The sequence below is a fragment of the Culicoides brevitarsis genome, chromosome 2 (genome assembly GCF_036172545.1).
Source record: "Culicoides brevitarsis isolate CSIRO-B50_1 chromosome 2, AGI_CSIRO_Cbre_v1, whole genome shotgun sequence".
In the NCBI taxonomy this organism is placed as follows: domain Eukaryota; kingdom Metazoa; phylum Arthropoda; class Insecta; order Diptera; family Ceratopogonidae; genus Culicoides; species Culicoides brevitarsis.
Window position 1 is genome coordinate 33967293 of NC_087086.1, and position 23119 is coordinate 33990411.

The following is a 23119-nucleotide window of genomic DNA, read 5'->3' on the forward strand; positions in this document are numbered from 1 at the left end:
TTTTACACTTTGTATGGAGTAGGATGACCCAAAAAAGTGATGAGATTTAATCGATATGCGATGGTGAGTATTTCTAATCGTTTAATTTTGATATCTTAATAAATTTTTGGACAGAACACGAAATTTTTATTAAAAAATTTAAATTTGATAGAAAAAAACTTTTCTTACAAATATTACTTTAAATAGCATGGATTTTTTCTCACAGGACTTATGTTAAGTCTTATAATATGGTAAGAAGCCACGCAAACAGATAGATTCGAAGACACAAAATCTTAATCGCATATTATTACTGACGAGAAGTTATATTCAATCTTCAAGCAACAGAGCTCAAAAAACTATAATGATCTGTAAGACATATTTTGCCTACTATACAAAGTTCTTCTGACGTCTCTGACACTCTGCCTTTGGTCAGAGACACTTTTAGCTCAACTCTTCAACTTTAAGGATGCATAAACCAAGGTATCAAGAACCATTAAGCACTGAAAACGAAATAAATTGAATTTTAATTTAAAAATTTACTAAAAATCTCTAAATTTGGCTACTTTGACTGTAAAGACTTTCTTGTGACTACGGAGAAGTTCTAAAAGGCCTTTTTAAGAATTGAAAAACTTAATGGCAAATATGTTAACGACAACGAAGAAGCTGAACAGAATTGTTAAACATGAACCCTTTAACTCTTGAAAGTCCATCAAAAAACTTACATTTAACTTAAATAAGACCAATTTGAAGGATCTTATATAACATGCGACACAAGAAATTTGATCGGCAAAAAATCAAATTTATAGAGAAGATGTACAAAAACTACAAAATTTCGTTTGCAAATAACTTTTCACGTAAATAAACAAAATTCACGTGATTTCGTCCCACAATTCTCTTTCCATTAACTGTCCATCCTACGCCTATTTCTCCCATCGCGTACAAATAAACGGACTAATGAAGTATATCGCGGAGAAACAACAAACAAACTGATGCCCAAATCTATTTCACGTTGTCTTGTCTTACGGTTGTGTACGACGCGAAGACGTTATCTCCCCAAAACAAATGTATCTTCAAATATTTTTTGTAAAAATAAATTTAGTCTCGATACAAAACTCCTTCATTCTAGTCCAACAAATATTTTTTTGCGGAAATGTGAAAACCTGTTGAAAGGTTATTTATTAGAAGAAAAAAACACAAAATCAAAAATAAAAAAGGACAAACTAGAATTGGCAATTGAATTAATGATACAAGTGTACGAAAAAAAAATCACAAATTTTAATTAAATTTCGTCGTCGTGGTCTTTATGGTCGTCTATCTATAAATATTTTTTTTAAGCTGATTTCAATGTTAAAATCTCGTAGAAAACTTGTGTAGTGTAAAAATAGAGAGAAATACTGAATGAAATATACTTTTTAAAATGTATATATAAAAAATATACTTTTCGCCTACTTGAACAGTATGAGGAAGAACTTTGCACAGTGCAGAACTCAAGTGTGCTAAAAGTAAAATTCGCAAAAAGTTAACTGCAAACAGACTCGGATCTGTGGCAGTTTTTGAATTAATTAAAACAAAATAAAGAGAAATTAAATCATAAAAGACCCCAACTAGTCTACGAATCAGTAGAATTTGCTGGAAAAGTCCAAAACAATAAATAAATGAAACTGTAAATAAATCTAAAGCAAAAAAAAAAACAAAAAAGACAAAAGATGATTTACATTGATGAGACATATCCCTTTGATGGTAAGTACAGCATACGACAACGATCATCAACACGAATCGCCTTTTATGGTCCTTTAGCATTGATAATCGCGTTTAACGACTACATTTCTGGTCCGCGGTAGTGGGTGTTTTGAAAATAAAAAAAAATGAACATAAATAAGATGAAATGAAGCAAAATTGAATAATAAAAAAAAAGAGAGTGTAATGGTCCCATTTGGTGGTCGAACGTGCAAAAAAAATAAATATTTTTGTGTTTTAAACACACGAAAAAAATGTAAAAGAATGGCATGGCTGAAAATAACAAATAACAATCCATTAAAAAAAATATTTTTTTTGTTGTTGATTTGGGCGGCGAACGGTGGCATATGCAAAGTTTGGCGACGACCAAAAAACAAAATTTTTTTAAATATTTTTTTTTGCGTTTAAATATTTACTAGACAAGATGAAAAAAAAATCGTCAAATTATGAAAAGCTGCCTTGAATTCACTTTTTTGAAACCTTGATATGGAAAGACGGTTATTTATTGCGATTTCGATCACATATAAATTTTTTAATAGTCGCGAAGATGGATATGGATGCGAAGTTGGATCGTCGACTGCAATGAATTATGAGGAGATCATTGGCTTGTATTTTTGAAAATAATTGAGTTTTATTCTTTAAAGCGGATTTTAAGCTGTTAGAGCAATTCTAAAGGCGTTTAGTATCAAGAATTGGAAAATAATGACATAGTTTTTATTCGTCTGGAATGACATTCTTTAACAGATCAGCTTAGAAAATTTTTTAAGAATTAACGAAATTAGAAGGGAGTAAATTTAAAGCCTCAAATTGACAATTTTAGTTCGTTTTACATTCAAAAAGTGAATTTATGGTTCAGAAAATTAAAAAAAAATTAAAAATATTTTTTCTGAGATATTTTTAAATTTTAATTTAAGTCTTCTGAGGTTAATTAATAAAAATTGAGCTCTAAACTGATTAATTTAAAACCTATGAGTAAGGCCCTTAAATATAATTTGAACTTCTTTAGAGGTAAGAATTAATTCTTTAGATGCAATTTTAAGCTCTAAAGGATTAATTTAAATTTTAAAGAAGTTTAAATAATAATTTTAAGGCTAAATTAACTTCTCATAGGTTTCAAATTACTCAGTAAAGATCAGTTTAGAGCTCAATTTGTATTTATTAACCTCAGAAGACTTAAATTAAAATTTTTAGATATCTCAGAAAAATTAATTTAAAATTTCAAAATCTCTTTCTGAGCCATAAATTCACTTTTTGAATGTAAAACGAACTAAAATTGTCAATTTAAATACACTTGAAGTCAATAAAATTCCTCTCAAGGTCGCATCCAACAGGTTTCTCATTCCATTTCCCTTAAATCATCCCATAAACACTCAAACTGCCGTCTTTCTAAATATTTACATGTTACTCTGAATCCACACAGCCACCAAGAATGCGGATGATCTGTCTAATATTTACAAGATTTTTAATGATGAACGTTTATTCGTATAACATAAGTACATGTCTCTTGAAAAAAAAAATTGTTTATATGAAACATCTGAAAGTTGACCTATACGGTCAAGAAAAATGAACGTTTTTTCAAGTTCGTATCGAAAAAATGTGCACAACATCCGTTTTCACGGTCTAGGTCTCAACAAAAGGGAAATATGTACTTTTTTTCATGCGCGCGCGTAAATAATTTAACACAACAACAAAAAAATCTTAATTTTTTGGCAACACTTGCATGCGCGAGAGAGAGGAACTTGTCACTCGTCAACCGTAAATGATGGGAAAATGAGTAGAGGTTAAAAAATTTTTCGGTTTTTTGGCCGAGTGTGCGACATTTTCTGCTAATTAAAGAAAATTCAAAGGCAGTTTTCACACTCTTTCGCACAATAGAAGCAATTAGATTCGAGATAATAACAATTTATTTAGTTTTTCGTGCCACAGTTGTAAAAACGGGCGCACACGCTGCTTGTGATGTATTTACGAAATGATTGCCAAAAAATTTTTCTTTTTGAAAATTTTTCATTTTTTATTGAATAATAAAGACGTTTGTTGAATATAATATTTTTCTGCTCAGTTTAAGTCGGGCGCGATAAAAAATTTTGTTTTATTAGGTGACTCGACGACGACGCCAAAAAAATATCAGTAAAACATCAATGCGCATTGACACCTCTTAAATGCCTCTGCGAGAGCGAGAACGACGAAAATAATCAAAAATATTTTTCTGTCCTACTTCGGATTTATTTAGCGTGCGAAAAAACGATGTTACCAGGCGGTGATAAATTTGGCGTGTTTTTTTTTTCGAAAAAAAAAATCTCGTATATCACAAGAATGAAAATTTTAAAATTGTTTTTTGATGAAAAAGGTGACCTTGCGTCGCTGCTTGTCTTGTCTGAAATTCTTCGTTCGTTGACCTAATTTTAAAATTTTCCATTATTCTTTTGTTTTGATGGAGATAATGTCACGTGGTTAAAAATTTAAAAAAATATTTAATGAGGCAAAAAAAAAAATAAAATTATATTAAAATTTTTTTTTGTTACCTAATTAAATTATTATTTTTTTTTCTTGAATTAATATTTTTTTAAATAAGTAGGTAGTTATTAATTTTAATTATTTTTTTTTTAAAATTATTGAAATAAAAATTTTTAAAATAATTTTTAACTTGATTATTTTATTAAATTTATTTATTTTTTTATTTTAAATAATTGATTTTTAATTTCATTTTTTTTAAATATTTTAATAAAAAAATAAATAATTTTTAATTTAATTATTTTTCAAAAATTTCAAGAAAAACATTTATTGAGGGGAAAAATAAAAAATTAAATAAAATAAAAATTATTTATAATTTTAATGATTTACTTTTTTTAATTATCAATTATTTTAAATTAATTAATTTGTTCAAAAAATTAGTAATTATTTTTTTTAATTATTAATTAATATGTTTAATATAATTATTTAATTTAATATATTTAAATAATTTTTTATTTTAATTATTCAATTTAATTTTAATTTTTTTATTTTAAATAATTAATAATTATATTTTTTAAAATTTATTTAAATAAAATTTTTTAAAATAATTTTTAATTTAATTATTTATTTTTTTTTTTTAAATAATTAGTAATTGCTTTTATTTTTTAATTAATTTGTTAATTTTTTTAAAAATAATCTTTAATTTAATTATTCTTTTAAATTTAATTTAAATTTTTTCTTTATCTTAAACTTATTTTTTGCTATTTTTATTAAATTTTCATTTTTTATTTTTTTTCAGAGCCTGAACCTCTTTTCCCTTATCAAAATGTCACATTAAAGACAAATGTGGATCCCGCGACTAAATATGACATCTTGCCAGAGCTTGGGCGAGGCAGTTTCGGTACCGTTTTCTTGTGTAAGGAACAAAAAACGGGTCTTGAGCTCGCCGCCAAAATTGTCAAGTACAAGAAAAAGAAGGAACGCGCCGACATGGAACGCGAAATTGATATCATGAGTTCGTTGCATCATCCAAGACTGATTCAGATGTATGATGCCTTCGACTATGACAATCATATTTATGTAGTTTTGGAATTGTGAGTCCTTTTTTATCAAAAAATTATTGAAAAAATTAAATTTTTATTTATTTTTCAACAGAATTCAAGGAGGAGAGCTTTTTGAACGCGTGATCGACGAAGACTTTGTACTCACAGAACGCGCTTGTGCGATTTTCATGCGACAAATTTGCGAGGGAATCGCTTATATTCACAGCAAACGCATTATCCATCTAGATATGAAGGTAAAATTTCACTTTTAAAGCATTTCATGACCGAATTTTGAAGCAAGAAAAAATTATTTTTTAGCCTGAAAACGTTTTGTGCTTATCCAAAGAAGGAAATCGTATCAAAATTATCGACTTTGGGTTCGCCAGACGTTACGATCCAAGAAAGCCTTTGCAAGTGATGTTCGGAACGCCCGAATTTGCTGCTCCAGAAGTGATCAACTTTGATGAAATTGGCTTTTATACGGATATGTGGAGTCTCGGCGTCATTTGTTACGTCTTGTGAGTATAATTTGCATGAAATTTTTGATGTTTTTTTGCATGGTTTTCATGTTTTATGTGTGAAATTTGCACTTTACTTTACTTTATTGAAGTTATCAACGTCTCTGCCAACGAGATCCGAATAAATATTTATTTTTGAGATATTTATTTTTTTTACAGGAATTCGATTTTTAATAATTTTATTATTTTTTTTTTATTAAAATTTAATTATTTAAAAAAAAAAATTTAAGAATTTTATCGAAATATTTTGAATTTAAAGATTAAGTTAATTAATTTTATTTATTTTTTTTATATTTTTTAAAATTAAAATTAATTTTTTTAAAAGTCTTTTCACAAAAAAATCAATTTATTTATACCAAATTAATAAATAAATAAATTTTAAAGTTTGATAAAAATTTAGATTCAAATTGAAAATAATTTTTTTTTATTGTAATAATTATCGAATATCAAACTTAAAGATATCTTATTTTTTCAAAAAAAAAAAAAAAAAAACTTAAAATCAATAATTTCTAAATAATAAATAAAAATTTTAGCAAGACCTTTAAAATTAATTATTTATAAAAATTTAAAAAAAATATTTAAAAAATTTAAAAAAAAATAATTTAAAAAAATAAAAAAAAAAATAATTTTAATAATTTAAAAAAAAAATTAATTTAAATTTTTTTATTTGAAAAGAAATTCCAAAAAAATTAAAAATTATCTTTTTTGAGCTAAATGATTAAAAAAAAAATATTTTTAAAACTAAAAAAAAATATTTTTTATAAATTTAAAATTTTTTTAAGAAAATTATTCGACTGAAAATCGTTACTGAGATCGTTGATAACTTCCGTAACGTCACCGTCTTTTACAATAATCCAACTTTTCTGCACTCAAAAGTCTCTTGGGCCTCTCCCGAGCGCCAAATGTAAATATTTTCTTCCCACAAAGGATCACAAATGAGAGCTCGATGTTGTACAAAAACAGCTTTCTTTAGTAACATGACGTTTTAACTTAGTTTTTAATTACTGATAATCGCAAGAAGAATGTCGAATATTTAGTCTCCAAAAGTTTTCAAATTTAAAAAAGATTTTTTTCATGAAAAATCTTTTCAGGAGCCTAAAATTGGACAATCTTCTTGTAATTAGAAAATTGCAACGACACGTAATAATTTGATGTTGTAGATTTTGTAACAAAAAATTTTTTGTGGTAAACACCTCTCATGCTCGTCATTCATTTGACGTCATCTGAGAGGGAACGTAGTCACTTTTACTAATAATTTGCACACGTTTGACGCAAAAAAGCGAGTTTTGTTTGAAATGATGAAATTTTTCCGTCGCGCAGGGTTTCGGGCTTGTCGCCATTCGTGGGTGACGACGATGTCCAGACAATGACGAATGTCACGCTCGGCAAGTACTCCTTCGACTACCACTCGTTCGACGATGTGTCGGATCTGGCGAAGGACTTTATCAGTCAGTTGCTCGTGAAGGAGGGCTGCAAACGCATGAGCGCCAAGAAGGCGTTGCGGCATCCGTGGTTGGCCGAGTTGCAACGCGAACGCGAATTGTCAGTGACAAAAACAAAATTAAAACGTTATGTTATTAAAAAGCGCTGGGTCAAGGCCATCAATACGATAATTGCGATACAGCGGTTCAAGAAGCATGGCGGCAATGCGCGATTGGCAGAGAAGGAAATCTAAGACAATTCTTTAGTTTTTAGGGCGACAGAGAGATATTTAGCCGGTTTTACTGCTACTTTATTTTTTTACTGAAATGAAAAAATGTTTAAACTAAAAAAAAACTAGAATTACTGATAGAGAGGCATTAGACTTGAACGGAAAAGTCACGCAAATGTGACGTGATGACGTTCAAGAATCTGGAAACCTGATGATATTGTATTTATTTTTACTTAATTTTATTAATATACAGATTTTATTTTAGCTCTTAAGAAATATTTAGCAAGACAGGAGAATAAAACTTAACTAATTCAAAATTTTTGTTTTTTTTTTTGCTTATTTATGAGTTATTTTCACAGAATTCAGAAAAAAAATATTTTTCAACTTTTTGAGTTTCTGCAGGTATTTGAAAGAAAAAATTTTTCTGAAAAATTAATCAAATTGAACATTTTTTGGGGTCATGGTACATTTTTGTACCGAAAATGAAACAAAATTTAGCTTAAAATTAATATTACATCCTTTAAAGTTATTTAGACTTTCACATTAAATCATTTATTCTGACATCAGGAAAAAAAATTTTAAAAATTTATAATTTATTTAGAATATTGAAGTTTTTGTGCTTTTTCTTTCCTTTTTTTTTGTCTAAAGTGTCAAGAAAATATCCCCTAAGCTTCGTGATAATTAAATGTTTTTTTATTTATTATTTTTTTTTTTTTTGCGAAAACGTTTAAAGGGAAATTGACAACTAATTTTTTGAATTTAAAAAACATCAATATTTTATATTTTTTTTATTAAAATTTTTCCTTTTGATGAGTAAAAAAAATTAATAAATTTTTAAAAGTAATTTATTGAATTATTTTTTTTAACTTTTTGTACTGTTTAAAATTAATTCAGTTTAATAAAATAATTATTTTTTATTTTAATTTAATTAAATTTATCTTTTACCGCATTTCGAAAAAAATTATTTAATTTTGTCTTTTTTTTTAATTATTTTCATTTTTCCCCCAAATGTTTCTTAAATAAAATAAATTTTTTTTTGTAATTTTTAATTATTAACTGAAGGTTTTTAAATTTTGAGGTAAAATTTTTTTTAACTTTTTTATTTTTTTAAAAATTTGAAATAATTTTTTTATTTTATTATTTAAAATTATATTTTAAAAATGTTAATTGAAGTTTTTTAAAATTTTTAAATTTTAGGAAGGTTTAATTAAATTTTTTTTCTTTTTATTTATTTATTTTTTTAATTTTTTTTAATGAAAAATTACCTTTGAAATGATCCAAAATCTATTTAAACAATTTTAGAGATTTTTTTTTTATTTTTTCTCTAAAAATTTCTCTATATTTTCTCTATTATAAAAAGGTAAAACATAAAAAAAATAATTTAATTTTTTTAAATAATTTAAAAATATTTTTTTAATGTGCCAATTAAAAAATTTGAAAGATTTTGAAAAAACAAATTAAATAAAAATTTGTTAATAAAAGTTTTTAAGAATATAATATTTTGTTCATTTTTTTATTATCATATCTATCAGTTTTATTCTAAAAATTCTAAACTCTTAAAGGCAAAAAAAAAAATCAATTTTTGACAATTAAAATAAAAATTTTAAATAAAATTTCCGTTAAAATCATTCAAAATCTTGCATTTTTTAATATTTAAAAAAAAACACATTTTAGCTTTTTTGAAGTAATTTAGAAGAGCAAATTCTTAAAATAAATTAAATTTTAAAACTTTGTGTAAACATTTTCAGAAAACGACTTCAAACAAACTACTACGAAATTTTCCCATTTTTTGTTTCATCAGCCGGTAAGTATGCAAACAACTCCAAATAAATTTTCCATGAAAAACTTTCAATTTTTCTCTCGCAAGGTCGTTTCTTCCGCATCACTTCACAACCGTTTCAATTTTTACATTGCCAGACGTCTCGTGGATACGAATTTTATTTTTGGCTCGAATTTTGCAAAAGTAAAGTAACATGACGCGACAACGATAAAGATCACGTACCTCGACAACTTATCGATGCCCATATCATGTTTATAGCTAGCACACGAAATACGAGCCGAATTGTTTACGTGATTTCATGACATAACGGTTTTCGCATCGCGAACGAGGTGCAATGAGAACTTTTAATTAGTGCCGTCAATTATTGTCAACTTTTGAGCCTGAAGACCACCGATGGAGAGTTTCGCGTGTTTTTGAGGCAATTTTTTAATCCAATTATCCAATAAAATCAATGAATTGCATTTGATAACATGCGAAAAATGACATGCGACGACAAATTATTCGAAATTTAAGACGATTAGAGCGCGCATCGCATGGAATTTACCGGCTATCGTTGCAAATTTAACCCACACAAACGCGAATTCGCCGTACGGATCGCGACACGTAACATTTCTACGGACTCATTGACGGAACTGAATGAATGAGTTGTCAGTAGACTTTCAATTTCTCGTTGGTTCACATCGCGTCGTCGCTCCTGCTTGATTAATTTCGTAATTTATGTGCGAAAAAACAATGAACTTATGCAAGAATTAATAAAATGAAGCCACTTTTATTGAAACCACGATCAAATACGCAACGACACCAAATCCCCAAACTCCATGAATATTACAATCGAAAGCCTCAAGGTGAGAAAAAAAAATATTTCTTAAAAAAAAAATAAATAAAAATCTTCAAACATTTTCCAGATAAGGTGCTGACACGCAAAGAAAGTATCGCGCTGCTACTGAAGAAAAACAATTTTCGTGTAGTTTTTGTTATTTTTACGATTTTGTGTGTATTGTGTCTGCTGTTGTACTTCAATTATGGCAGCGGAATCCCGTAAACCGTCAACGCGGCACTGAACAAATGAATTTATTGAATAATTTTAGTTTAATTTACGTGATTAGGGAGTAAGATTTGTGGATATTAATGTTAAATAGTAAATGTTTTAAACTTGTTGCAGTCAATAAAATGCCAAAAATTATTGTTAAAATGTGGAATTTTCAATGGAATTTGATTCAAAAAGTGCAAAAAATGTGATAAGGTGAAAAAAATATATGAAACGCTTGAAGAGGATTTTAAAAGATTACGAGATTAAGTGAAAAATTGATAAAAATGAGGATTTTTTTTATTAAAATGGCTTCTGAAAATGATTTAAAGTTCAAAAATGGATAAAAAAAATGGCTCAAAAAAAATTTTAAAAAAAAGTTAGCGCGAGAAAAAATTTCAGTTTTAACAAAAGCTCTAAAGAAAATTTTCAGGTTTAACAAAAGTTAGCTCTCAAAGAAAAATCTTCAGCTTTAACAAAAGTTAAAAGAAGAATTGTTAAAATTTTCAGTTTTAACAAAAGTTATCGAAGTTTTAGTTAGCTCTTGAAGAAAAATTTTCAGGTTTAACAAAAGTTAGCTCTTTAAGAAAAATTTTCAGCTTTAACAAAAGTTAGCTCTAAAAGAAAAATTTTCAGTTTTAACAAAAGTTAGCTCTTGAAGAATAATTTTCAGTTTTAACAAAAGTTAGCTCTTAAAGAAAAATTCTCAGGTTTAACAAAAGTTAGCTCTTGAAGAAAAATTTTCAGGTTTAACAAAAGTTAGCTCTTGAAGAAAAATTTTCAGCTTTAACAAAAGTTAGCTCTTTAAGAAAAATTTTCAGGTTTAACAAAAGTTCTTAAAGTAAAATTCTCAGTTTTAACAAAAGTTAGCTTAGGTTTTCAGCTTTAACAAAGTTAGCTCTTGAAGAAAAATTTTCAGCTTTAACAAAAGTTAGCTCTTGAAGAAAAATTTTCAGCTTTAACAAAAGTTAGCTCTTAAAGAAAAATTTTCAGCTTTAACAAAAGTTAGCTCTTGAAGAAAAATTTTCAGCTTTAACAAAAGTTAGCTCTTAAAGAAAAATTTTCAGCTTTAACAAAAGTTAGCTCTTTAAGAAAAATTTTCAGCTTTAACAAAAGTTAGCTCTTTAAGAAAAATTTTCAGCTTTAACAAAAGTTAGCTCTTGAAGAAAAATTTTCAGCTTTAACAAAAGTTAGCTCTTGAAGAAAAATTTTCAGCTTTAACAAAAGTTAGCTCTTGAAGAAAAATTTTCAGCTTTAACAAAAGTTAGCTCTTTAAGAAAAATTTTCAGGTTTAAGAAAAGTTAGCTCTTAAAGAAAAATTTTCAGCTTTAACAAAAGTTAGCTCTTAAAGAAAAATTTTCAGCTTTAACAAAAGTTAGCTCTTGAAGAAAAATTTTCAGCTTTAACAAAAGTTAGCTCTAAAGAAAAAATTTCAGCTTTGACAAAAGTTAGCTCTAAAAGAAATTTTTTTAGCTTTAAAACTAAAACTGAAGTAAGTTAAGAGGAAAAATTTTCAGTTTTAAGAAAATTAATCTTTTCAAGAAATCTACGATTAAATCTTTAATTCAAATTCATTTCCTCAAGTCTTCGAACAATTAAAATAATCACCTCTCAGTAAAAAAAAATCATTCATTTATCAACTAAAGCAACAATTAACTATTAATTTCAGCGTAACAACACGTCATTCTTCATTCAATAAACGATTCCCAGATGTCTTCATTTTTACGACATTCACAACCAGATAAACCCCATTCGATAACGCAAACAATCACTCGTCTGAATCATCGCTCTATTTACCCACAAAAAATTTTTAAATGTCAAATTCTTCTCCAAAATAACTCTCACTCGCGATGATCGCCGTCACACACCTTCTTATCGACTCTCAACTCATTCATAACTCACACAATGATAAAAAATTCCCGATTACCTCCGATCAGCTGAGTAACTTTTTAGCCTCTCGTTTCGCTTTGCAATTCGAAAAAACTGGTCAGTATCTCACTTTGCGTCGCTGCGATCGGACTTAATTCATTATTATTATTCATTGACTGTCGTTTATATGAATATTAAGTGTCTGTTCAATGTATGATCGTACGGAAGATTAGCAGTTAAAATGTAAACAAGACGGGTTTGAGACGAGTCGCGTACAAAAAAAAGACCAAAAGTGAAGAAAATAATTTTTTCTAGTTAATTAAAAGCGATAATTAAGACGAAATTTAGCCGGAAATTGAGTTTTAGACCTCAAGTGGAGACGGTTGGTGCTTAATTTTGCGAGTTATTTGTCGCTAACGCGACCTTAAGCTGTTTATCGGACAATAAAGTGTCGTGAATCACACTTGAAGTATTTATCGGGACCTATTTTTATCTTGTTCAACTACTTTTTTACAAAGAAAGCGAAAAAAAACTGATAAAAAGTGCACACAACTCATAAAAATTGATGTAAAGATGATCGCATAAGTGATTTCGTAGAATAAAAAAACAAACAGATAACAAAAAAACACAAAAAATGGCTCAAGAAAGTGTCGTTGATGCAGATAGCGGCTTCATAATCACAAACAATGTCGAATTAACGGCAGTCCGAGATGCTGTGAATCCCCAAGATCAGCAAAAAATTATCGCAGAGCAGGAACGACGTCACAACATCTCAATTTCGTCAATAGATTCGAGTGCGTCATCATCCACAGCCACTTCCGACGACGACGACGATGCGGAAAATCCCGTTTCGACGGAAATTGACAACTATACGAACGATTATCTGGCGACGCAGCAAGAAAACGACGCCTTACCCGTTGGCGAAACGCAAGGACACAACATTTCGAGCATCGCGATTAAAAATTCCACAAATGTGCGGATCGGAAATACACAGGAATTCCATGCCCCGGTGACAATTCAGCAATTTATGATCGATCAGGAGCGAAAAGAGTGGCTGGAAGTGAAAAATGGCGTCGTTAATGAGGGATTTGCGAAGAGTTTGGTTGACATGTCAGCGGGAAATGGCAAAATTTCTGATGGAAATCCCACGGGTGAGATGAGTTTTGATGAAATTTTAACAAAAATTAAGAATTTTTTGGATTTTAGATAATTTGTCGCCGGAAAATCAAGGAACAATCGCCGCAATTCAGAAAAAGCTGCAAAATTACTACTTCATTGGGGCCATTTGCTGTTGCGTGATGATGTCAATAGTGATAGGGATAATATTTCTCGTGGTTTATGCGACAGACATTTCAGGTAAAGTGCATCAACGACACCGAATCGGCGACGGCGAAGACTCGCGACGAAATATTCCCATCGATTCGACCATAGGTAATAAAAATATCGATAAAAAGCGGAAATTTTGGGGAGATGCGCGATAAAATGTTGTAATCTAAATTGAATTAGAACGGCGACGAGTGATTTTTTGGGTTGTTTTTGTTTTGGTTCGAGAATTGCGCAGCAAATTGATACGAATTTTAGTTAGAATAATGAATTTTTTGAAGATTTTCGTATTTTTTTTGATCAGTTGAATTCTTTTCTTGTAATTTTTTTTCTTTTTGAATTGATTTTAGTTCAATTTTGAATTTTTCGGATGAATTTTTGATCATTTCGAGTAAATTTCGTAAAAATTTTGAATATTTCGAGTAAATTTCGTAAAAATTTTGAACATTTCGAGTAAATTTCGTAAAAATTTTGAACATTTTGAGTAAATTTCGTAAAAATTTTGAGCTTTTCGAGTAAATTTCTTAAAAATTTTGAACAATTTGAGTAAATTTCGTAAAAATTTTGAATATTTCGAGTAAATTTCGTAAAAATTTTGAACATTTCGAGTAAATTTCGTAAAAATTTTGAACATTTTGAGAAAATTTCGTAAAAATTTTAAACGTTTCAAGTAAAAAAATTAAATTTTTGGAAATTTTTAGCCTCCTTAAGAAAACTTTCAATCGTTTTGACAAAATTTTTAAAAATTTTTTCACTAAATTTTGCGAAAATTAAAAAATTTTTTTAAATTAAACCAAAATTTGTTAAAAAAAGCTGTGAAAAATCCAAAAAAATAAAAATTTCCATTAAATTTCTCCAAAAAAGGTCGAATTTGATCCAAAATCCTTCAAAAAATCCCCATTTTCTAATTTTTTTCTCCATTTTTCTTCCAGATGTCAGTCGCGTGAACGACACTTCCATCCTCCGAATCGTAACTCGCGACGAATGGATCGCCCAACCTCCCAATAATCCTCTTACGCCGCTTGAACTGCCATCGACCAAGGTAATTATCGCTCATACAGCCACCGAAGGATGCACCACACAAGCTCAATGCACGTTCCGTGTTCGTTTCATCCAAACTTTTCACATTGAAAGTCGCAATTGGGACGACATCGGGTACAATTTCCTCATTGGCGGCGACGGAGCTGTCTACGAAGGACGTGGTTGGTTAAGTCAAGGCGCTCATACCCTTCGTAAGTTGCGATTTTTCACCTAAAAAGAAAAAATTTCAATAAATTTCGTTGCAGGTTACAACAAAAAGAGCATCGGAATCGCTTTTATCGGCACTTTCAACAATAAACTTCCGCCGCCGCGAGCTTTAGCGGCAGCAAAATTGCTAATTGAGGAAGGTCTGAGCCAAAAATATCTCTCCGACGACTACAAACTGTTCGGGCATCGGCAGTTAATCGCCAGCGAGAGTCCCGGCGAGGCACTTTACAACGTAATAACGACTTGGGAGCATTGGTCGAGCGAAATTTGACTGAAATCTGTAATTGAACTCAAATATTTGTACATATTTCGTAATTTTTTAAGTGTTTTTTGTGATAATTTTAGCTAAATATAATTTTTAATTGAAAAATTCTCTCTTTCTCTCTCGTACTACGTCTCCGGGGAGATTCATTCATGAAATAAATTAAAAAATTATCTGAATAAGTGATAAGATTAGATTACGAAAATCGATTTTGCGCTTCAAAGTTCCTCAGTTTGGGCTGTATTGCGTGCCAATTATGTCGCATATCGCTGCAAATGTTGAAATTCGTTCGATTTCCGATGACGAAACGAGTTCCGTGTCCTCTTTTCCGCGGTCGACGCGAGATTTGGTCGAAACGATGCACGATGCCGACCTTTTTGAGTATCCCGAGGGGCAGGAAGTCACCACAGATGAGATGATTGCGGAAGCGATAAGGGGCGGACCACAAATTTCCGACCTAAATATGGATGGATGCACGAATGTGACGATCGGAAATCAAACACACATCAAAGGAACTGTGATAATTCGGAATGTTTTGACGCGAAGTGAGGCCATTTGTGGGAAAAATGACGAGGAATTGTCGAGCAGTAGTGATTTTTCGAAAGATACAGAGACGGGAGACGGTTACAAAGGCTTCGGCTTGAAAAGTTCACGATCACGGAGAATTTTAATCTTATCAGCGGTGATAATTTTGAGTGGATTCTTGCTTGCGATGGGAATTACGCTGATAATTTTGTTTTGTAAGTTACTTTTTTCCTTCGAAATTCACGAAATTTCAATTTTTACTTCGTAGCCACGTCAGAAAATTCTATTCCTGTAACAACTTTTGAGCCTTCGACAACACTTTCAACCACAGAAATTCCTTCGACTTCGTCAACGATGCCTTCGACAATTCCTCCAACGACTCCAGAAACAACAACTCCCGAAATAACGACGACGACGCCGTTTCCGTTGACGATTGTGAGACGTCGTGATTGGAATCAAACGCCAAATCATGCAAACAAAAATTTATCTCATCCGGCTGAGGAAATTTTCATTGCTCACACGGGAGATTTGCTGAAAAAGGAATTTCCGAATGGGTGTTCGACGAAAAAAGATTGTACGAGCTTTGCTGTGAAAATGGAAGAATATTACATTAAAAAAGCGTTTTGGGATGATTTGCCGTACAACTTTTTCCTTGGGCATGACGGGCTTTTGTATGAAGGCAGGGGTTGGCGGTATGATGGATCTTTAACTTCTGGTAAGAAACTAAAAAAAAAATAAATTTATAGAATTTTGAAGCGAAATTTGACGAAAAAATTTTTAAAATGTGCACTGGGATAAAATTTAAAAATTTGTATTGGGTCGAAAATTTTAAAATGTTAAAATTTATTAAATTTATAGAATTAAAAAACAAAATTTACATAGACCTATCAAAAATTCAAAATGTATATTGGGAAAAAATTATAAAAAGTGCATTAGGAAGTTTTTTTAAATATGCATTGGGATAAAATTTTAAAATGTGTACTGGGTTGAAAATTAAAATTATTTAATAGAAAAAAATAAATTTGCATTATAGAACACAGTAAGAATGTGTATTGGGAAATAATTTTTAATTTTATGTTATGGGGAAATTTTGAAATATGCATTGGGGTAAATTCATAAAATGATCTTCGGGACAAAAATACAAGTTTTAAATTTTTTTAAACTTTTTGAAATTGTATTAGAGTTAAAAATGAAACATTTTATTTAAAAACAAATTATAATTTTCATTACGTAGAAATTTCATAATGTGCACTGGGCTCAAAAAAAAATAAATTCTAACTTTATTTCTTTCAGCATTTCAAGGCGATGATTGTATATCAATTGGCTTCATTGGAGACTACACTCATTTCGACCCTACTGACGAGCAAATTCAAATTCTCTTTGCAATTATAGATCTCGGAATTGAAAAAGGCTACATATCACCGAATTACAAAATTTTCGGACATTGTCAAGCTTCTAATTCAAAAAGCCCGGGAAAAAGATTTTACGAAAACCTTCAAAGTTGGAATAATTGGTCAAATTATTCAAGTCATCGAGTACTGAATGAATGTAAATTTGAGTGAAAATATTAAACAAGTCACAAAACTGAAACAAAAACTTACCTGAATTAAAACTTTTTATAAGAAAAAACACGAAAAATTTACCAAAACCATATTTTATTATTTTTATTAGACCAAGTTTCATCATTTTTATTATTTAATATTATTTTAATTAATTTTTAATATTTATCTTAAAATTAATTATAGCCTTAATTTAATTTACATTTTTTTATACGTATATTATTTTTTAGATCTTAATTAAAAATTTTACATAAAAAAACTGTCCAAAAAATGATTTCAAATTATAAAAAAAATAAAAAAAAAATGTTTACTCAGTTTTGGCATTGAAATAAATATCAGTGCCATTGGTCAACTCAGGGACCGTGGAGGAGGACATTTCCATCGTATTGAGCATGATATTTATTACAACGACTGCCAAATTAATGCCCAAAGAGATATTTTGCCCCAAATCTGCCTTTTCATGGTGCTCCGAGTTATTAATATCTTGGGTGCCGAGGAAAATACAAATTAAGCCTTGGGCGATCTGATAAAAAAAAATAAAATATAATAAAAAAAATAAAATAATAAAAAAAATAAAATAATAAAAAAAATAAAATAAAAAAAAATAAATAAAAAATAAAAATAAAATAAATCGAACGTTGAACTTTTAATTAATTAAAAAATTCCTCTCTCACAATTAACGTTCATTACAACAAAATATTTCAAATATTTTTTTTTTACAATTCTTTCTTTGTAGCGTTGTAATGCACTGCCGGATCGAGTCCAAAGTTTAAACTAATGACATGACAAAACATTAGCAGCACAACGAGCGCTAACGAAATGTGATTCAAGCGATTTGCGACGACGTGATTGCCGCGATTTTGCATTTGAGTTAAAATGATGCCTAATACCGCAGCGGCAACCTACAAAAAAATTAGGATTGAAGAAAAGGATATTGATTTAACAGTTTGTTCGTGTCAAGCAAAAGACGTTACAGGGGATGGCAAAAAAATAAAAAAAATGATAAAAATCATAAAAATATAAAAAAACGGAAAATTATTACTACTGAAAATCAATAAAAATAAAAATGTGTGTTATGACCTTGAGTTACATTCTTTTAGTGAGTATTAGATAATTATATTGATTAAATGCCCTTGTTGTAGGTAAATGACTGAAAATTACATTATGACGAATAAATTTTGGGCTTTTTTTATTTTTTTGAGAAAAATTCATAATTTTTTTCGATTTTTGAAAATTTGACTCCAAATTTTAATATTTTTGAGTTAAAAATTTAAAATTATTGTTTTTTTTTTTTTTTTTTTTTTTTGAAAAAAAATTTTTTAAAAATTTTATTTTTTTTTTTTTTTTTTTTGAAAAATTTAAATTTTTTTTTTGATTTTTTTTGTTAAAAAGTAAAATTTTTCTTAAAAATATTTTTGAGATAATTTTTTTTTTATTTAAAATTTGATTTTTTGAGTTAAAAATTTAAAAAAAAAATCATAAATTTTTGTAAGATATTTTTTTCAAAAAATTAAATTTTTTTTAATCACAGTCACCTAATTTTTATATCTTTCACAACTTCTATTAAAAAGTCTATAAAATAATTTTGACAGTTCAAAAAATGACAGATGTCAAAAAATTTTTTTTATTAAAATTTTCTTGAAAAAATATTAAAATTTTTATAAAAAAAAATGAAATTTTAGAAAAATATTTTAATTAAGATTTCGTGCAATTTAATTTTTACATTTTACGTCAAAAAACTGAAATTTCATAAAATTTTTGACATCTGTCATCCTTCAACTGTCATTTTTTTTGTAAATTTCTACACTTTCACATCTAAATTTCAGTCAAAAATTACTTAAATCATAATTTAACCTCAAAAGATCTATCACTCTTCAGTTTTAAACAAAAACTTTTTAAATCGCGACAAATCTTTCAACTCTCCTAGCTAATGCGCTCTTTCTTTTTCCAGCAACCGCAACGGCTGCGAGGAATGTTCGATGCCAAAACCACTAATCACAACGTTCGTAATCGAGATGACGAAAATAAGCACGAGAATTATGTCGTTTAGCACGACTGCCATCCCCTGATCTTTTCGCTTGTTTATGTCGAGACTGCCGAGCACGACGAATAACAAACCGACTGACATCTGGAAGAAAGTTGAAAAGTTTTTTTTTTCGAATAAAATTTGAATGTCAAGGATTTTTAATCCGAGTATCGATTTTACGCGGTAAGTTTTTTAATAATTGATTGATATTGGATTCCGTGTGAGAGTATTCACACGCGGTGAGTCACGATAATTAATCGATAAATTTTTTTTTCTCATGTTTAGAGATCAATGTAACGCAGGACAGTCGGATCGAAGGCAGAAAGCAGCAAATTTGCCATTGTTATGAGAAAGGACATGGTCGACACGGAATTATTTATGTAGTTGGCCGACTTGTGGTACTCTTTCAAATGCAAGCGACAGTCATGCATGAGGCTCAGTGTGAGATTGAGCAAACCCGTGGTTATCTGAGAGATGAAGTGAAGGTGATGGAAGACTTTCGACCAAAAAAAAATTCTAATTTTTGTCTCAAACTTACTTGCAGGATGATCGAAATCGTGATCAAGGTCAACATGAGGGTATAAAATTCATGTTTCTCTCCAACTTGAAGGATGTACTTCAATTGACTCGCATTGGCTGTCAAAAGAGCGATATCCAACATCCCTTGGGCTATCGTCTTTTTCGTGGCATATCTGTTGGCATCCATTGATGTTAACTACCAAACACAAAAAAAATCATTCTACGCTTGTTCATGCTTTAATATTTCAACGTTTTCACTAAAAATCACTAAAATAATTTCTTTGGACCTAAAAACCACTTACGACACGGTCGTTGCCGTTCACACCGTTTGCAACTGCGATGGAACTCATTTTTTTTTTCTTTTTCTTTGACACAAAATTTAAAAACAAAAAGAAAAAAATGAAAAACCTACATTGGCTGTTCTAGAACTGATCTGAACTATTATGTGGCACGAGGCACAATAAAAAAATCAATTCACTTTAACTAGAAAGCTCTTGACTGAAACGCAGGTGAAAATGAACTACTGAAGTTTTCCCGTCTAGACAAGTTATTTATTGACGATTGTCATAGTTACGCATGGAAAGAGCAATTTGTACGAGGCGCACTTTGGTTGTACCTACTTACGGGACAGACAAAGGAAATTCCTTGGAAAAAAAGTTACTTGGTTGGAAATGCATTCGTGTCAGGTAATACTATTTATTACTGATAACATCTACGCAAATATGTTGGGCAATTATAGGAATGGATTGTGGAGTGACGAAACAATGGAAAGAAAGAAAGTGACTTTTGATCCATTTTTTTCAGGAATATTTTCAGGAAATGTTTTCGTATGAAAGTACAGAAGTTCCAAAATTCAAAAGAATTTTTGCTGCACTATTTTATTTTTGAACAAAAAGGATGAAATTGAAACATTACAAAAAATAACGATCAAAAACTGTGTCAAAGCAATTTTTGTTAAATCTTGCTCCAAATGGATAAAAATTTGTCAGAGGGCTCTAATTTATCATTTTTAATCATTTTATAACTCAAAACTGCTAAAAAATTGAAACTGAAAAAAAAATTTTCCTTTGACATAGTTTTGTTTTAAAAACTAAATCAAGAGCAAAAAAACTGTGTCAAAAACTGTGTCAAAGCAATTTTGTCAAATCTTGCTCCAAATGGATAAAAATTTGTCAGAGGGCTCTAATTTATCATTTTTAATCATTTTATAACTCAAAACTGCCAAAAAATTGAAACTGAAAAAAAAATTTTCTTTGACATAGTTTTCTTTTAAAAACTAAATCAAGAGCAAAAAAACTGTGTCAAAAACTGTGTCAAAGCTATTTTGTCAAATCTTGCTCCAAATGGATTGAAATTTGTCAGAGGGCTCTAATTTATCATTTTTAATCATTTTATAACTCAAAACTGCCAAAAAATTGAAACTGAAAAAAAAATTTTTTCTTTGACATAGTTTTGTTTTGAAAACTAAATCAAGAGCAAAAAAAACTATGTCAAAAACTGTGTCAAAGTCAATTTTGTCAAATTTTGCTCCAAATGGATAAAAATTTGTCAGAGGGCTCTAATTTATCATTTTTAATCATTTTATAACTCAAAACTGCCAAAAAATTGAAACTGAAAAAAAAATTTTTTTTTTTGACATAGTTTTGTTTTAAAAACTAAATCAAGAGCAAAAAAACTGTGTCAAAAATTTTGTCAAAGCAATTTTTGTCAAATTTTGTAAAAATTTGTCAAATTTTTAATCATTTTATAACTCAAAACTGCCAAAAAATTGAAACTGAAAAAAAAAATTTTTTTCTTTGATCAAGAGCAAAAAAACTGTGTCAAAGCAATTTTTGTTAAATCTTGCTCTAAATGGATAAAAATTTGTCAGAGGGCTCTAATTTATCATTTTTAATCATTTTATAACTCAAAACTGCCAAAAAATTGAAACTGAAAAAAAAATTTTTTCTTTGACATAGTTTTGTTTTAAAAACTAAATCAAGAGCAAAAAAACTGTGTCAAAAACTGTGTCAAAGCCAATTTTGTCAAATCTTGCTCCAAATGGATAAAAATTTGTCAGAGGGCTCTAATTTATCATTTTTAATCATTTTATAACTCAAAACTGCCAAAAAATTGAAACTGAAAAAAAAATTTTCTTTGACATAGTTTTCTTTTAAAAACTAAATCAAGAGCAAAAAAACTGTGTCAAAGCTATTTTGTCAAATCTTGCTCCAAATGGATAAAAATTTGTCAGAGGGCTCTAATTTATCATTTTTAATCATTTTATAACTCAAAACTGCCAAAAAATTGAAACTGAAAAAAATTTTTTTCTTTGACATAGTTTTGTTTTAAAAACTAAATCAAGAGCAAAAAAACTGTGTCAAAAACTGTGTCAAAGCTATTTTGTCAAATCTTGCTCCAAATGGATTGAAATTTGTCAGAGGGCTCTAATTTATCATTTTTAATCATTTTATAACTCAAAACTGCCAAAAAATTGAAACTGAAAAAAATTTTTTTCTTTGACATAGTTTTGTTTTAAAAACTAAATCAAGAGCAAAAAAACTGTGTCAAAAACTGTGTCAAAGCTATTTTGTCAAATCTTGCTCCAAATGGATTGAAATTTGTCAGAAAAAATTAATTTATCATTTTTAATCATTTTATAACTCAAAACTGCCAAAAAATTGAAACTGAAAAAAAATTTTTTCTTTGACATAGTTTTGTTTTAAAAACTAAATCAAGAGCAAAAAAACTGTGTCAAAAACTGTGTCAATTTTTGTCAAATTTTGCTCCAAATGGATAAAAATTTGTCAGAGGGCTCTAATTTATCATTTTTAATAATTTTATAACTCAAAACTGCCAAAAAATTGAAACTGAAAAAAAATTTTTTCTTTGACATAGTTTTGTTTTAAAAACTAAATCAAGAGCAAAAAAACTGTGTCAAAAACTGTGTCAAAGCAATTTTTGTCAAATCTTGCTCCAAATGGATAAAAATTTGTCAGAGGGCTCTAATTTATCATTTTTAATCATTTTATAACTCAAAACTGCCAAAAAATTGAAACTGAAAAAAAATTTTTTCTTTGACATAGTTTTGTTTTGAAAACTAAATCAAGAGCAAAAAAACTGTGTCAAAAACTGTGTCAAAGCAATTTTTTTCAAATTCTGCTCCAAATGGATAAAAATTTGTCAGAGGGCTCTAATTTATCATTTTTAATCATTTTATAACTCAAAACTACTAAAAAATTGAAACTGAAAAAAAAATTTTTTCTTTGACATTTTTGTTAGTTTTGATTTGAAAACTAAATCAAGAGCAAAAAAAAATTAAAGCTTTTTGTCAAATCTTGCTCCAAATGGATTGAAATTTAAAATTTATCATTTTTAATCATTTTATAACTCAAAACTGCCAAAAAATTGAAACTGAAAATAATTTTTTTCTTTGACATAGTTTTGTTTTGAAAACTAAATCAAGAGCAAAAAAAACTGTGTCAAAAACTTTTTTTGCAATCATACTTTTTTATTGAATTTTTTTTTATAATAATTCCATAATTTTAAGCAATTTTTTTTTGTTCTTGTAGAATTTGAAATATAACCTAACTAAGTATATAATATTAATATAGTAATTACAC

At 28.6% G+C, this 23119-nt stretch overlaps 4 protein-coding genes across 5 annotated transcripts; 3 read left to right on the forward strand and 1 right to left on the reverse strand.

Moving 5' to 3' along the window:
* Positions 1-1218: 1218 nt before the first annotated feature.
* Positions 1219-7676, forward strand: LOC134831494 (myosin light chain kinase 2, skeletal/cardiac muscle-like). Its single transcript, XM_063845229.1, has 5 exons — positions 1219-1719; positions 4967-5261; positions 5323-5464; positions 5529-5728; positions 7049-7676. Exons 1-5 carry the CDS (start codon positions 1686-1688, stop codon positions 7401-7403), a joined length of 1026 nt encoding a protein of 341 aa, XP_063701299.1. The 5' UTR covers positions 1219-1685; the 3' UTR covers positions 7404-7676.
* Positions 7677-12200: 4524 nt separating this feature from the next.
* Positions 12201-14966, forward strand: LOC134829285 (peptidoglycan-recognition protein LC-like). 2 transcript variants are annotated; one of them, XM_063842308.1, is made up of 4 exons: positions 12201-13206; positions 13262-13486; positions 14311-14610; positions 14665-14966. In XM_063842308.1, exons 1-4 carry the CDS (start codon positions 12690-12692, stop codon positions 14895-14897), a joined length of 1275 nt encoding a protein of 424 aa, XP_063698378.1. In that variant the 5' UTR covers positions 12201-12689; the 3' UTR covers positions 14898-14966. The 2 variants fall into 2 exon arrangements, with proteins under 2 accessions (XP_063698378.1, XP_063698379.1); XM_063842309.1 differs by having other exon boundaries at positions 13262-13411.
* A 175-nt stretch (positions 14967-15141) lies between these two features.
* LOC134829843 (uncharacterized) lies at positions 15142-17501 on the forward strand. Its single transcript, XM_063843122.1, has 3 exons — positions 15142-15628; positions 15682-16128; positions 16707-17501. Exons 1-3 carry the CDS (start codon positions 15145-15147, stop codon positions 16973-16975), a joined length of 1200 nt encoding a protein of 399 aa, XP_063699192.1. The 5' UTR covers positions 15142-15144; the 3' UTR covers positions 16976-17501.
* LOC134829844 (ninjurin-1) lies at positions 17399-20323 on the reverse strand. Its single transcript, XM_063843123.1, has 4 exons — positions 19930-20323; positions 19537-19713; positions 17647-17874; positions 17399-17495 (listed from the first exon to the last, which is right to left on the reverse strand). Exons 2-3 carry the CDS (start codon positions 19702-19704, stop codon positions 17689-17691), a joined length of 354 nt encoding a protein of 117 aa, XP_063699193.1. The 5' UTR covers positions 19705-19713; positions 19930-20323; the 3' UTR covers positions 17399-17495; positions 17647-17688.
* Positions 20324-23119: the final 2796 nt, after the last annotated feature.

Bases quoted from the DNA above. Each gene is read 5' to 3' on its own strand.
- LOC134829844 (XM_063843123.1), bottom strand. From the start codon at position 19,704: ATGGATGCCAACAGATATGCCACGAAAAAGACGATAGCCCAAGGGATG. The intron at 17,875-19,536 runs GTAAGTTTGAGA...ATTTTTTTGTAG, and splicing joins CGATTTCGATCATCCTGCAA to GTTGCCGCTGCGGTATTAGG.
- LOC134829285 (XM_063842308.1), top strand. From the start codon at position 12,690: ATGGCTCAAGAAAGTGTCGTTGATGCAGATAGCGGCTTCATAATCACA. The intron at 13,207-13,261 runs GTGAGATGAGTT...TTTGGATTTTAG, and splicing joins TTCTGATGGAAATCCCACGG to ATAATTTGTCGCCGGAAAAT. The intron at 13,487-14,310 runs GTAATAAAAATA...TTTTTCTTCCAG, and splicing joins TCCCATCGATTCGACCATAG to ATGTCAGTCGCGTGAACGAC.
- LOC134829843 (XM_063843122.1), top strand. From the start codon at position 15,145: ATGTCGCATATCGCTGCAAATGTTGAAATTCGTTCGATTTCCGATGAC. The intron at 15,629-15,681 runs GTAAGTTACTTT...TTTACTTCGTAG, and splicing joins TACGCTGATAATTTTGTTTT to CCACGTCAGAAAATTCTATT. The intron at 16,129-16,706 runs GTAAGAAACTAA...TATTTCTTTCAG, and splicing joins TGATGGATCTTTAACTTCTG to CATTTCAAGGCGATGATTGT.
- LOC134831494 (XM_063845229.1), top strand. From the start codon at position 1,686: ATGATTTACATTGATGAGACATATCCCTTTGATG. The intron at 5,262-5,322 runs GTGAGTCCTTTT...ATTTTTCAACAG, and splicing joins ATTTATGTAGTTTTGGAATT to AATTCAAGGAGGAGAGCTTT. The intron at 5,729-7,048 runs GTGAGTATAATT...TCCGTCGCGCAG, and splicing joins GGCGTCATTTGTTACGTCTT to GGTTTCGGGCTTGTCGCCAT.